At 43.7% G+C, this 15889-nt stretch overlaps 1 protein-coding gene across 6 annotated transcripts in view; it reads left to right on the top strand.

Moving 5' to 3' along the window:
- Nucleotides 1-14890, top strand: part of foxp4 (forkhead box P4) — a 68497-nt gene extending 53607 nt beyond the window's left edge. For 5 of the 6 annotated variants that reach the window (XM_035383212.1, XM_035383210.1, XM_035383215.1 and 2 more), the window contains 9 exons: nucleotides 3515-3602; nucleotides 4246-4329; nucleotides 4655-4856; nucleotides 5151-5227; nucleotides 5469-5570; nucleotides 6851-6972; nucleotides 7729-7792; nucleotides 8614-8789; nucleotides 8912-9059. In XM_035383212.1, the coding sequence (XP_035239103.1) occupies nucleotides 3515-3602; nucleotides 4246-4329; nucleotides 4655-4856; nucleotides 5151-5227; nucleotides 5469-5570; nucleotides 6851-6972; nucleotides 7729-7792; nucleotides 8614-8789; nucleotides 8912-9059 (1063 nt within the window). Of the gene's footprint in view, nucleotides 1-3514; nucleotides 3603-4245; nucleotides 4330-4654; nucleotides 4857-5150; nucleotides 5228-5468; nucleotides 5571-6850; nucleotides 6973-7728; nucleotides 7793-8613; nucleotides 8790-8911 lie in introns of all 6 variants that reach the window. The other variant, XM_035383211.1, reaches the window with a different exon arrangement.
- The last annotated feature ends 999 nt before the right edge of the window (nucleotides 14891-15889 follow it).

Here is a 15889-nt window from a genome sequence, read left to right as displayed (position 1 = left end):
CTCTTTCTGTCAGCAGCGTTTTTCCTCTCTCTCTCTCTCTCTCTCTCTCTCTCTCTCTCTCTCTCTCTGTCTCACTCTCTCTCTCTCTGTCTCTCTCTCTCTCTCTCTCTCTCTCTCTCTCTCTCTCTCTCTCTCTCTCTCTCTCTCTCTCTCTCTCTCTCTCTCTCTCTCTCTCTCTCTCTCTCTCTCTCTCTGTCTCTCTGTCTCTCTCTCTCTCTCTGTCTCTCTCTCTCTCTCTCTCTCTCTCTCTCTCTCTCTCTCTCTCTCTCTCTCGCTCTCTCGCTCTCTCTCTCTCTCTCTCCTCTCTCTCTCTCTCTCTCTCTCTCTCTCTGTCTCTCTGTCTCTCTCTCTCTCTCTCTCTCTCTCTCTCTCTCTCTCTCTCTCTCTCTCTCTCTCTCTCTCTCTCTCTGTCTCTCTCTCTCTCTCTCTCTCTGTCTCTCTCTCTCTCTCTCTCTGTGTCTCTCTCGCTCTCTCTGTAAATCTCTCTTTCTTTGATGTTTCGCCAGTTTAGAGGCTACAGGGACTGTGGGAACCGGTGCAGATAATAGGTGGCAGGATCAGAGTGGTTGGGAGATGTAAACACACCCTTGTCTCTGTGTGTTAGAGTAATTAGAGCTGAGAGTGGAGCAATGAAGCGACCAGTATGAGGAGCGGCCAATGGGTCACATGCCCCCCCCCCCCCTTCTTCACCCCTGCTGTGTTACCCCCCCACCAGCCTGCCTCCCCATCTCATCCCTGATCCACTCCTACACGCTAGCTTCTTGCAAACAATTTTTTTTAACCAAGACTCTTTGACAAGAACACACAATTAATGAATTCATTTCACAGATGTTCCTTTTATCCAGAATGACAATTTCTGTACACTATCCATTGGTACATCTGGATATTTAAATGCAGCAATTCAGATGCAAGTACTGTGCGTAAGAGTACAATGGTAGTGCCCCACGTGGGGTGTCAATCTGCAGCCTCTGAATTACAAGCACAGGTCCCTAACTCTCATACACATAAACCACTGAAGATGGAGTTGGGGCAGAAGCTAAGAGAGACCCTGCCACCATGATTATTAACCTCCCTAACCAAGACCAAAACGGCAAGAAAATAAGAAACCAGGCAGATTTCCAATTAATCCTACCTATTAAGTCTCACCTTTAGGACTAATTTCTGGCAAGTGAAACTTGCTGATGAAAGATGTGGCTTGTGTGCGTTTTAGAGCTGACTTCGTTTAGTCGTTCAGTTGATTGTTTAGCCAGAACACTCTTGTCCAACTAAGATTCTTTTAGTCGTGAAATCACTTTTTTCTTACATTCTTCACGCCTGCCAGAACACAGTAATCCTTTTTTATTAGTAATCCTATTACTACGTTTTAGCAAGTCCAAACAATTGATTGCCTCACCATTTATCAGTGTTTTTCATAATTTATTTAGATCAGTATTGATGTTAATTGGCTTTTCTCTCTGAACAAACAGGCTTTTTCATTGTTTATGTTATTTATAGGTAATAATTGTAACTCTTTTTCTCGTTCTGAAGAATTGGCTTTTAAAAGCGCATTTATGGGGATGTTTGTTTTTCTTGTTATGGACAAATGGGCTTTTAAAAGCATGCGGCATAAAAGCTGTTCTTACTGCTCAACTCAACTTTTTTCAGTTGTAATTCACAATAAAAAATACTTTTTTGAAACAAGCTGCAATTTTATTTAAGATAGGAAATGAATGCGCTGGAGCCACATCTAATGACGTGGCATTCGGGTTTTAATGAAGATTTGTGTAATTTGCCCAATAAATTAACCAATAGATTATGCATTATTAGAATGAGCCTACTAGATAGATGCATTATTATAAATCTACTTTATGGTTTGGAATACTTGTGGTCCCCAGTGCCGGTCCTGGAGAGCCTCAGGGTCTGCTGGGGTCCCCAGCCCCAGTCCTGAAGGCCAGCTGGGTCTGCTGGGGTCCCCAGCCTCGGTCCTGGAGAGCCTCAGGGTCTGCTGGGGTCCCCAGCCCCAGTCCTGAAGGCCAGCTGGGTCTGCTGGGGTTCCCAGCCTCGGCCCTGGAGAGCCTCAGGGTCTATTGGGGTCCCCAGCCCCCGGTCCTGGAGGCCTGCTGGGTCTGCCGGTTTTGATTGGATCTCAGTACGTAGTTTATAGATAAAAGTAGCTGATTAAGCAGTATTCTCTCCTCACCTTTTTTTGGTCAAAATTTGTTGTTTAAGGTTAATGTGAGTGTCCCTTGCTCAGTTTTTGTCTAAATGTATTGTTTAATGGGATGGAAGTGTCCCCTGCCACTAGGGTGCGGTTTGAACCTGGTGATGTCATCAAGGCATTGTTTGGTTGGGTGATATCACCAGGGCTGGGTTTAAGCTTGACGATGTCATTCGGGTGTGGCTTGGGCTGTGGGCGTGGCTGTCAGGACAGGGTTTGGGCTTGGTGATGTCAGCAGGGCAGGAAAGATGTTGATTCTATGCCAGGGAAGAAGCCAGATTCAAAGCCACAGGAATGTGAACGGGTGGCATGTTCAACCTCTGGATCCAGAGTCATTACAGAATTCCGTTACGGTACATTACATCAGACCACATCACCTGCCATCATTTTATTACCTCACATCCTCCAACACCATTTCATTACATCACTCATTAGTATCACTCAGTTTCTCAGGTGGCAGGTTTTCCATTAGGGAAGTTTCTGGCTTCATTCGGGGTAAGAAAAACATTGTAGACCAGAGTATGTGAACCTCGGTATGTGAGTTCTTACAATATTAATCACTACAGGAAGTGACTGGCTAAAAAAAAGATTGAACATTCTGTTTGCTATTCACTAAAATCACTGTCATTTATTGCATATTGATTGACATTTGCACTGGATTTTTACTGTGATGAACTTCACAGCTTGTGTACAGAATAGTCTGTACAGATTATAATTTTAAATGTTTTCAGAAAATACATTTATAAAACTCCTTACTACAGCCCTCTGGATCTACAGTAATCCAGAGGGCTGAGAGCAGGCCACATATTGACTTACCTTATGTCTTTATACCTTTCTGTTCAGCTGAATAACTACTACATTAAGTCTTTTAACGGAACCTTCTGTCATCAGAAAATAAATAAAAAACTGCATTTCCGCTTGTTTCTGTGCCTCTTGTGCAGTGCAGTATTTATGGAAATACCAATACCAATGATTGTTTCAAATGAATGTTTCTGTTTAGCTCAATGTTATTGCATTGGAAATGCATTGCATTACATTACATTCACCTTGCAGACAGACTTATCCAAAGCGACATAAGTGGGGAACAGCAGCGCTAGTCTCAGACATACGGAAATGTCATGTCAGCAATAAGGCACAGAGGCCTGTTTATTGTAAATAAGTGTAACGTTAGCTGAACAAGTCAACAGTTGGTTTCACACAGCTGTACCTGTAACACGATTATCCCAAAAGGAAATCCGAAAAGAGAGGAGGAATAGCTAAAGAGGGTCAGGGGAGCCCTGGGTCGGTGTGAAACCTCATCCCCTGTTCCCTCCGCAGGCATCTGAACAGAGACCACGTCCTGGATGACCGCAGCACGGCTCAGTGTCGGGTGCAGATGCAGGTCGTGCAGCAGCTGGAGATCCAGGTGCTCATTCCCCAACAGCTCCTGCACGCGCTCACAGATACACACACACGCGCGCACACACACACGCACACAGATACACACACAGGTATGCATTCACATGCACACACACACAGACTGATACACACACGCACACACACACGCGCGCGCACACAGATACACACACAGATACGCATTCACACGCACACACACAGACTGGTACACACATGCAGACACACACAGATACACATGCACACCGATATGTACATGCACAGATATGCACACGCACACAGATATGCACATGCACACTGATATGTACATGCACAGATATGCACACGCACACAGATACACACATGCACACTGATATGTACATGCACAGATATGCACACGCACACAGATACACACGTGCACACTGATATGTACATGCACAGATATGCACACGCACACAGATATGCACATGCACACTGATATGTACATGCACAGATATGCACACGCACACAGATACACACGTGCACGCACAAAGCGATTTTGCTTAAGAAATGATGAATTATTATTGTGTATGGTCTGACATTTTATTGTTTTACATATGGTACTATTTGTACAAGCGTACTTATGGGACTGCTGGACAATGATGTCACTGAGTCACATTTCCGTGTTCCCCTTCCAGCTGTCTAAGGAGAGTGAGCGTCTGCAGGCCATGATGGCGCACCTGCACATGCGCCCATCGGAACCAAAGCATTTTAAACAGCCCGTGAGTGCCTGCGCCAGCACACCACTTAAACCAGCTCCTTTACAAAACTGCCGATGGAGAATAAGTTTGAAGATTTTACTGTACAGTATCCCACTACTTGCCTAGCTGAGTCCGTAACGCTTGGCCCATAGAATAGGCCTACTATAACCAGGTTACATTGTGGCTGGCATGATCGTAGTACCTTTGTGATGTCATCATTGATGTGTCCCTTGTCCCTTTGTGATGTCATGTCGTATGTGTCCTTGGTTCCTTTGTAAGGTCATGTCTTATGTGTCCTTGGTCCCTTTGTGATGGTCATTAGCTGAACGTGATCTCCCCTCCCCAGGTGAATATGGGCACCAGTGCCTCCTTGTTGAAGCGGGACAGCCAGATGATTCCAGAGGGATTGCCCCACCCACCCACCTCAGCGGCCACGCCCATCACCCCGCTGCGCCAAGGGCCGTCCGTCATCAGCTCCACTGGCCTACAGGGCATGGGCCCCGTTCGCCGCCGCAGCAACGACAAGCTGTGCACCCCCATTGCCTCAGGTAGGCTGCCCCCCCCCCACACACACACACACATACTGGACTGTGGTGTTGCTGTTGAAACTTTTTTGAAATTCAAATGAATGTTTTTAGTGAAGCATTCACAATGCATGATGAGAGAATCTGCTTAGAGTGTACATGTGGAATGGGCTTGAGCTGGTCTTTTAGTAGCTCGCTGTGCAGTCTGCATGGACACTTCTGGCAGAAGCAGAGTGCCTTCTCTGACGTGCAGCCGTGTGTTAGCTGCAGGTGAACAGGTGATGTCATTTTAACTGGTGCGCATGCTTCCCATTGCAGAGCTGGCTCAGAATTGGGAATTCTACAAAAACGCAGATGTCAGACCCCCCTTCACGTACGCTTCGCTTATTCGACACGTAAGGCACCCGAATTCCTCCTGTTTTACGTCTCCGCTGTCTGGTGTGGATGGGGCCAGATTGCTTCATTTTGATTGGCTCTCTCGGTGCATTAGGCCTTCCGAAGCACCAACCAAGGAAAGCCTGCTGTTGGCTGGGAACAGTTCAGTGATTTGTCTCACATTGAATGTATGCTTGGCATCACAACCTCATCTCTGAAGGTGTAGCCTGAGTTACCCACGCTCTCCCTCTATTTATTCAGGCTATACTGGAGGCGCCAGATCGGCAGTTGACTCTGAACGAGATCTACATCTGGTTCACAAAGATGTTTGCGTACTTCAGAAGGAACACGGCCACGTGGAAGGTGGGATTTCTCTCCGGCTCAGCTGATCATGTGACGGAGACTGGCATCAGCTGTGAACACCAAAGAATCGCCACACTGACTAAACGCACCCACACGCACTGACTGAACACGCCCATACAGACTGACTGAACACATATCCATACACACTGACTAAGCACCCCTATACACACTGACTGAACATGCCCATACACACCGACTGAACACACCCATGCACACCGACTGAACACGCTCATGCACACTTACTGAACACGCCCATGCAGCCTGACTCATGACTGAGTGATCCGTATCCTAGTGCAGGAGGGGGGGATAGGTAGGCACTGTTAAGGCTGTTGGCAGCTCTGAACAGTGTTGCTTTACCAGGAGCCTTTTTCTCATTAGCAACACAGCGCTAACTATAAATAACGCGCTAGTGGATTTATCCTGCTCTAATCGGCACTTAAAACATTGTTTGCAGCAATGTGCAAATCTGAGTTTCCTTCTTTGAGAATATTCTTGCATCCCTCCCACCCCTTCCTTCCCCCACCCTCTCCTTTAGTGACTGAAGCGTTTTGTTTCTCCGCGCAGTGCCAAACCCCACTAAATCACTGCTAATGTTTAAACTGAGGGAATGAGTCATTCATCACGGTTGGAGATACGTGTGAGAATCGCAAGGTGTCGTCACGAAATTGGGGGTCACGCTAATTTGTGAAATGGAGTTGCGTCCCTCCAAGGGGGGGGGGAATGTATTCCAAAAAAGGTTGGCCTCATCAGACAACAGCAGCGTAATAAGCACAATATAAGCACCTTTCCATCCTGGAATACAAACCCAAACAAACAAACAAACAAAAAATACATGTGTGAATACAATTCACAGGAGTTTAAGAATAAATAAATAGAAATTGAAAGTGAGAATGGCCATAAAAAACAACAAGCACAGATATTAATAGTGCCAAACTCCCACTGGGGCCGCTGCTCCAGATAGTAGCTGATTAGTGGAACTCCAAAAGGGAATATGGCCAGGATGGGGTGTTGCATTTTATTGCCAGATAAATACATACTGAATATTCAATAATGTTTTTGTATCACACTGGCCTACATTTAAACAACTCTTGATATTTTAAGAGTACATCGCAACTGGCATCCATGCATTTTTTTAAATTTTATTTTATTTGTGCCTAGTAATTTTTGTTCTTTTGACCTTCGTGTTTTCAGTAATTGTTCTTTTGTTTGGAAAGTGCTTTAAACCTAATTCAGGGAAAAAAAGCATTAAAAGCAAAGCTTTTCCCCTCTTTTCCATGCAGAATGCTGTTCGCCATAACCTGAGTCTGCACAAGTGCTTCGTGAGGGTGGAGAACGTGAAGGGAGCCGTGTGGACCGTGGACGAGACTGAGTACCAGAAACGGAGACCGCCAAAGATGTCCGGGTCGGTACCACGCCCGGTTCTGCCAAACGAACCATGTTCCCCACCTGTTTAATATCTGAGTGTCTGAGTGTCCACACGTGATCCTGGCGCTCTCAGTTTCTGCTGAGAGAAAATAGACTGGGAGATTTCAGTGAGCGTGTCTGCATTAAGACCAAGCAGCTTCAGCCTCTCTCCTATGAGATCAGTGCTTTTTGGATGCCCTGAAGGGGTCTGCGATTTCTGGGTTAGATGTGGGGACTGCAGCCCATGTGATACTCCATGAGCTCCAGTGGTGACCCGGCCTGTAAAGGCTGGTTAGGCTGCCTGTGTGTCTCTCTCTGATTGAGGATGAAAGAAGGAGCCGGTTCAGTGTCTCTTGTGTGGTGACGATCTTGCTGGCACCAGTCTGTAAAAGCTGTGCTGACTTTCATACAGTCAGGTGCAGGTATCCCAGATACTCTCAGGCCTTCACACAGGACTCTGAGGCCTGAGGCAGACTTCAAGTGGGGCTTTTCTGTGTGCTGTACTGATGCTGCGCTGTACTCAGTCTGCTCTGTACTCGGACTGTGGTGTACTCAATCTTTGCTGTACGCAGTCTGTGCTGTACTCGGTCCATGCTGTCCTCAGTTCATGCTGTACTGAGTCTGTGCTGTATTGAGTCTATGCTGTACTCAGTCCATGCTGTACTGAGTCTGTGCTGTCCTCAGATTTTGCTGTACTGTGTTTTTTCTGTACTCAGTCTGTGCTTTGCCTTTTGTCTCCTTTGCCATTTCCCAGAAGCCCACTGGTGAAGAACGTGATGTCTGGACTAGGTTTTGGATCGCCCAGTGCCAGTTACAAGGTGAGTGCCGCCATGGCTTATGGGTGTCGTGTCACTCTTTTTGGGTATTGCCTGACCCCAGGCTGCCTGTCAGATGACTCAAGGTGGAGTCAAACCGATTTTGGCCTTGGACCCCTTTGAGTGAACAGTGAACACACACAGATTATTTTTAGCAAATAAAGTACAATCTATCAAACTGGCTCACTGTATACATTTCAGTAAACATTGTAAAGTAGCATAGCCAAAAAAATAGGAAATATTTATTTTTCATCCATTTTATCATCATCCATCATCATTTCTTCATATGAAGGCAAGGGGATGTTTAAACCACCTAGTCCATTTTTCTTTAATCAGTCACACTTTGTGTGCAAATTTCTCTAATTTTTCTGTGCAATGCTGATGGTACGACTTTTGCAATTCTTTCCTTTGTTTACTGCATTGTTTATTGCACTGGGTATCAACCTTTTGAAGTAAAGCTGTTATTTAGTCAGCAGAATATCTATGACTCAGCTTGGAATGAAGAAAACTACCGTATGAAAACAGTGACACCTAGTGGAAAAACAAAGAAACTGTATGACTCACAGAAATGCTAGCACAGGTGGACAGGCAGATCCTTTACTCACACACAGGAGCCTGTAGGTATTTAACCTTGTTGTGTGTGTGTGCGTGTGTGTGTGTGTGTGTGTGGGTGCGTGCGTACGTATGTCTGTGTGTGTGCGTGTGTGTGTGTGTGTGTGTGTGGGTGCGTGCGTACGTATGTCTGTGTGTGTGCGTGTGTGTGTGTGTGTGTGTGGGTGCGTGCGTACGTATGTCTGTGTGTGTGTGTGCGTGTGTGTTTCCAGGCTGCCCTGATGGAGAATAGCCTTTCCCTCCTGCACAGCCCTACCCTGCTGCAGGCCTCGTCCCAGCCTGCCCTCAGCGCGCTGTACATGGGGCAAGATGATGTCACCAGTACTGTGGAGCAGCTCCATAGTAACGGCAGCAGCTGTAGCACTAGCCCCTCCCCCCAGCCTCTTGGGTAACTCACTTCTGTATTTTGAAGTTGAACTTGTATAGGTTACACTGTAGCCCCCTGCCAGCATTCACTCTGTCTGGATAACTGACCCCTGACATCTGACCTCTCCATGACCCCTCTTCCAGGTGGCAGGGTGCAGTGAAGGAAGATGCCACTGAGATCATGGAGGGGATGAGGCCTGCGTCGCTCACGGCAACCATTTCTCAGAACCTGCTGTTGCCTGGAGATGAGGAAGAGCAAGAGGACGAGCCTCTGACGGAGGAGGCAGATTAGAGACAAGGGGCCAGGGAGAATTTTCTGTGGAACACCCTGTTTCCTCTCAGCATAAAGGAAGGTAACAAAAACCAAGAAACATGCAAAAAAATAAATAAAGACAAAAACCAAAATCAAAAAAACTGACCCAGAAACAAGCGAAGCCCTCACTCCTTTTTATGCCAAACTGTCAAAGCGCAGTTACGCTCGCAACACTCCAGAATACCGATGCAACGTCCTTTCGTTTTAGAGAGAACCGCTTTTGTGTACGTGAAAGGTATACCAGTGTGAGGGATTCCCACGGTTTATCTGATGATGTTAACCAGTCACCTGGGAAGACCGCACCCTGTGGATCCTAACGGACGGACACTTGTCCATGTGAGCGCGTCGCCCTCTCGCCCGGGAAGCCTCTGAGATGTTTTGTTCAGAAGTGTTTGCTGGTCGTGCCGGTGTGAAGATGCGCTGGGAAACGTGTGCATTTTGGAAACCCTTCTCCGAGTCATCTTTCCCACAGACACGGTTTTTTGCGTTGGGGCCGAAAGGAAGCGTCAGGAAGGACTTTTTCGGAATTACCTCAAAATGTGCTCAAGTAAGAAACAGAGGAACATTGGAAAACAAGAAGAAAAAGTGTTATTCCTGGCATTTATATGAATTTATACTTTTTTTTTTTTCTTATTGGGAAGAAGTGCGAGCTGTAAAAATGATGCGGGGAGGCTAAAATGAACAAAGGATCCCTGAGACAGCACCAAGACAGTCTTCAGGAGTTCCTCTTCTTTTTAAATTTTGGGTTTGGTCCTCTTTCCCTTTTCTGGATCTGGTGAACAGGATGGTCTAATTTTTATATTCCTGGATTGGGAAACGGCTCACTTTTGAAGATTAACAAACCTTAAACTGCTTTTTTTATCTGCTGCAAAAACTCATCTGATTGGACAGTATCTTGCTCCTGCCAGAATTAAAATCATTATCCATTTCATGGAATCTGTTTTTGTTTCATTAACAGACCTGAGAATGAAATTTTTTTGCAGTTCATCTTCATCCAAAGCATGACATAACTGAAGAATTTTTCTTGTCTTAGTTCAGGCTCTGTCCATTAAAGCTGGAGCCAATGCCAAGTTTTCACTGAAGCAACCACTGTGGGCGATCACCAAACTGTGCTTTTAAATTGAATTTTCATTTTTTCTTCATTTGTTAGTATTTTTTTTTTCCTTCTAGGTTGAGCATGGATGAGCTTAGCTGCGGCACAAAGTGTCACCACCAATTTTCTTTTTAAAACCATTTAGGTTTATGCCAACTGCTTTTTCTCAGCCATTCCAGACTTTGGTGATTGCAGTTTTGTTTTATTTAATTTTTATTTAACCAGGAAATCCCCATAAAATATAGAATCTCTGTTACACATGAGACTTGGTCAAGAGTGCAGCACAATAAATAGATGCCAAAATGATACGCTAACACAGCAGTGACGCAAAGGAGAGAAACGGTAGTGGTAGGGTGCTGCTGTAATTTCAGCCTGTGGTCTGTGATCTCTAAGCTTGGCCACTGCGACCAGCTAAAGGTAATCACTTCTGCCAACTGCAGACCTCGCAGTGATACCCCAGCTTTTTATTATTCTTCTATTTTTGTATTTGTTTTTTTTAACATCAGCTGTGATTCAAAGAAGCATCCTTGAAGCTTTAAGGACATCGCTGTGGTCCACTCCACACAGACTAGCTGGAGTTTTGTTAAGTGTATGGAAATTAAAGGGGATTTTTGTGGGATTTTGTTTGTGGGTTAACCGATACGCCAGGTCTTTCTTACCGTATCAAATCAGAGGCGGTGTACCATGTACCGCTGGTGAAGTCGTTTGTAATTCACCATATGCGAGTTGTACAGTGTACAACACACACATGGTCTAGATTTCTTTACACAGTATGCATAAAGCATACCTTTCTTTCTGCAGTGTCATACCAAATTACATTTTTTTTTTGTTTTTTCTTTCTTTAATTTTCTCATTTTAGATTTTCCAGTTTTAAAAGGTTAAAAGTTACCAAAGAAACACAAGGTAAACCAAAAGCCTTTGGTTCTGTCCAATTTTCTCTAAAAGTGGAAAACTGTTAAAATGATCACATTTTTTGTTGCTGTTTTGTTATTGTTTTTATATATATACTGTATTATGATTTACTTTTCCATTGCATACAGTATAGATCATTCCAAAGTATATAAAATGCAGAAGAGAATATTTATGGTTGCCAAAATACTGGTTGCTTAGATTGAGAGTAATGCAAAACAAGCAGGGTAACAGGGCCAAGCAGGTAGTCAGTATTAAAACCTTCAGCTCCTGAAAATGACAGAAAGCACTTAAATCTAGGCGTGACATCTGAGGTCTACAGCCTTGTCCTCCAAAATAGGTTTTTTTATTTTTATTTTATTTTATTTTATTTTTTACCCTTTCAAAGCACTTGAGAACATGACAGAAAAACTTCTGCGCAGAAAACTAGAATGATTGGCTGAAATGAGTCGCTGAAAGCGTTTGAGAGCTCCGCCCAATTTCACGAACCCTCATTCTCCCATCAGTGACCGCAGATGTCTGGTGACGGGGAGGTTTTTACTTTGAATGTCTATCTAAGATTCACCTTAAGGAATCATCTTATAATAATTCAGTGCTAAAAAGATAATCAATGTTTTGTACTTCTGTGAGTTTAAAGCAGATTGTTTCTTACTACATGACGAAACTGAGAAATGGTGAGATGTTAATCGTAGGCCTAAATGTCATAGCTTTAGAACTTTGGATAGCCAAAATATGCTGGAAATGGATGACGACCTAAACATCGACATAAATCTTGGCAAACAGTTCAGAGAAAAATAAGAACTTCAAGTTTCAAGTCATAATACATAACCATAATACAACTCACTTTTGCATTAGGCCTGTAGTGAGCCAGATGCTCTCACACCACTTGAATCTCAGATCATTTCTATGCTCACAATAAACACACACTGCAAAATAGACTACCTCTGAATATGACCAAGCGCTGTAAAAAAAAAAACGTGAAACACTTGTGCGCAACATATTTTTTAAAAACATACAGTGCAGTCCGTAAAGTGACACAGTTTATATTGTTTTGGCTCTGACCGGTCAATAGATATGAAACTGTCAATATGTGGTTAAAGTGCAGTCTGTCATCTTTAATTTGAGGGTGTTTACATCCATATCGGGTGAACCTTGTAGGAATTCAGCCCCTTTTATAAATAATTATCCCATTTTAGGGGGCCGCAAGTAATTGGACAAGTGGCTGCTTAGCTGGATCTTGACCAGCTATGTGTCATTGCATCACTCTGTGCATAAGAAAGCTAACAAATGTCTCGAGTTGATTCCAAGTGTGGCGTTTGCATTTGGAGTTTCTTACCGTTGTCTCTCAACCTGAGGAACAAAAGTGTCAATTCCAATAAAGCAGGCCATCTGCGGTTGGAAAATCTGAATAAATAAAAAGATTGGTTGTGTCAAAATCAATGGTCTGATACAATGTTATAAATCAAGCAAGTCCTGGTGAGCTCAGTAAAAGCAAATGACCTGGTAGACCATGGAAGACCACTGTAATGAATGACTAAAGAATACTTTCAGTCGTGAAGGAAAACCCCCTTTTCAGTTGTTGAACATATCAAAAACACTCCAGGATGTAGGCGTAGATGTGTCAAAGACTACCATACAGAGAAGACTACTCCAGCATAACCACAGAGGGTTCACCACAAGATACAAACCACTTGTAAGCCTCAAGAACAATTAGGGTAGAGTTTGCTAAAAAAAAATGCATAGATAAAACTGGAGCATAGTTCTGGAACAAAGTCCAGTGGACACATCAGTTCAGTATTAACCTGTATCAAAGTGATGGAAAGAGGAAAGTGTGGAGAAAGAAAAGAACTGCTCAAGATCCAAAGCACATACCAAAGTGTATAGAAACTAAAGCTCACACACACCAAATGCCTCATTGGACAGTGCTTCACCTTGCAGCAAGACAGTGACCCCAGACATACTGCTAAGGAAACCAAGGAGTTTTACAGGGACAATTGAATGTTCTTGATGGGCCAAGTCAATCACCCAAATCCATTTGAACCTGTGTTTCACTTGTTGAAGACAAGACCGAAGGCAAAAAGCGCCTGAAACAGAAAGGAACTGAAGATGGGTACAGTACAGGCCTGGCAAAGCATCACCATAGAAGATATGCAAAATCTTGTGATGTCTACGTTGGGCAGTCATTGAATGCAAAGGATTTGCAACCAAGTACTTAATATGACAACTTTATTTAAGATTATTTTAATTTGTCCTATGCCTTTTTGTTCCCATAAAATGGTGGGACTGTATAGAAGTGATGCAATACCTACATGGTTCGCCCAATGTAAATACCCACAAATTAAAGTTGTCAGTGTGCACATAAACTTCACATTGTTTAATTTCAAATCCTATTTCCTGGAGTACAGTACCCAAAACAACAAGGACTGTGTCACTGTGTAAATACGGGCTGTACTGTATTTGCAGGATACTGCCTGCCCTCTGGCTTTTGGCATAAAGCCCTCTCTGCAGGGTAAATAGTGCCAATTTGAGACAAGTAAAGAAAGTAGAAGACTGGGAATTCCTCAGAACAGAATTAAAGGTCGCGGACAGTCGTCATGGTGTCCGGGATTGCAGTGGACAAACAGTCGTTTGGTGGCCTGTCATACTGTCTCGGTGACTACGGGGGGCGTTGTATCAGGACGTTGGGTGGTGATGTACAGTTCCCTCGTCCGGCTCTTTGACTCTCCCCAAACTTACCACCACACTATTAATGGAAAAATAGGTAAGATAGTCAGTTTATTATTTTATTTTTTATGGCGTTGCAAACGAAAATGCGCTGAATGTAACTATCGACTCAACGAATAATGTTTGCTTTTTAAATCCGTACAATACTGGACAAATGCTTTAATGACCATCTCACACCTCGAGGTATTGAAGTGTAAGTAAGAAGATTTTTTGTTGGGGTGATATTAGCTTTGGATAAGTGGTATAGTCGTTTGGTGGTTCACGGATCGCTTTTTGATCTGATGGAACATGGTCAAGTTCAACTTCAGAAAGGTTGACTGTCTGCGTGAGACAGGGTTGCCAGGTCTAGAAAAAAGAGGGGGATGGAGGGTTTCATTGCTAAATGATATCCCACAGAAAAACCGCGACCTGTACACGTAGCATACTTCTCCGACCCGCAGCTAGTAGCCCAATCTGGCGTGTGAACCGCGAACCTGGCGACCCTGGCATGAGAGGAACTTCTGCATCTGCTGGCCTTGCGCAGGTGAACAACGCAAGTAGCTTAATTAGAGTCACTCCGTTTCCACAGCAACCTTCAATCGCGTTGCAGGCCGCAACTGTTGACAAAGTTGTTTAGATGTTAACTGACATCTTTTGATTGTTTAACTAGATCATTATTATTTTAGGAATCAACTCCTTCTTTTCATTTCTTTGATGTATGTTAGCGCTTGGTCTGACTCTAAAAACTTTCATTTTAAAAGAGTTTTTTTTTGTTTTTTTTTCATGGGCCTTTAGATATTGTATACTTTGAACTCTGTTTTCCTACACCTTATTACCTAAGCATAAGTGTATGTATGTACCATAACGTGCTACAGGTTACATATTGTCTTGTTTGTTTGTTTCATAACACGTCTGGGACGATGAGGACATTTTTTAAGTGTATTACCTTAAAAAATATAAATAAAAGTTCCTTGATCTTTGATTTAGCTAACATGCCTGCTTGTATACTTACCTTGCAGTAGCTAGGTCTATTTTGATATGTTTTTTTTTACTCTCTACTGAATGTATGAATTTAAAGTAAATAAAAAAGATGAAATTGAGCATTTACATTGATTGTGTTTTAGATACCTCTAAATTACCTTTCCATTAAGACTGAACCAAAAGTCTCCAAAAGGACGAAAAATTCACAGGAGGCGACCATGTGTGCTTTTTGGCGTCTCCACAAACTTAAACGGCATCAGGATTCATTTGCTTGTAACGCTGAACATATTCCTGATTGTTCTGCTCGACCAGAGTGCCAGTTCACATAGGAGCCCAGTGTGGTCAGCACATTCCCCGTATGTCTGCCTTCATGCCAGCTCTCCCTTTGTGCCCTTCACAGGGAATAATCTAATTACATTTTTGAGAGTTGCTTGTCTGGTTTTAAGTTCATCTGCAGAAATTCAGTTTAACAAGACCAATATAATTATGTATTTTTATTTTTGTGTTAAGGTAATGTCACTAGTACCTTTATATAATAACAATCAGCTGTGGATGCTTGCTTCTTATGAGGCACTGGGGCCATGGTGTCGCCAACACTCAGAGCTACAGCTAATGGAAGACCTCTAAGTGATGCAGTCCACCCAGACTGAGTACTCTGCTTGTACTTCCAGGTTCAGTCCATTACAGGTCAAGAGAACCAGCCACAGGTACAGAGCCTGACGCCGGCCATCAGCACCCAGCACGCTGAAAGGCACCCAACAGGTGCAGATAACTCTGGAGAGGGTGATCATTAATGCGATTAAATGTCATGTACAAACCGTGGACTTCATTACACAGAGGAATTTACTATCATATAACAGGCTGGCTTGTGTTGCATCGCGTTTAAAAGAAACACTGAAGTAACGCTGCTCTGTTTTGACAGCTGGTTCTATTTTCTACACCACGTCAGATATCAGCATCCAACGTTTTAACAACTGAGTGGCAGTGGGTGGTCATATTAAATTCTCAAGCTCAAAGTTCTGGAAATGGGCCCAAGGACTCCCCTAGGCAAAACTGATGTCAAGCCGCTGTACCCTTTTCACACACCAGGGGGTGCTGCCAACTCATGCATTTTTTTTTAAAT

Source organism: Anguilla anguilla, chromosome 11, assembly GCF_013347855.1.
Source record: "Anguilla anguilla isolate fAngAng1 chromosome 11, fAngAng1.pri, whole genome shotgun sequence".
NCBI lineage: Eukaryota > Metazoa > Chordata > Actinopteri > Anguilliformes > Anguillidae > Anguilla > Anguilla anguilla.
The sequence above is the reverse complement of the archived record's forward strand: the minus strand, read 5'-3'. Positions and strand labels throughout refer to the sequence as shown.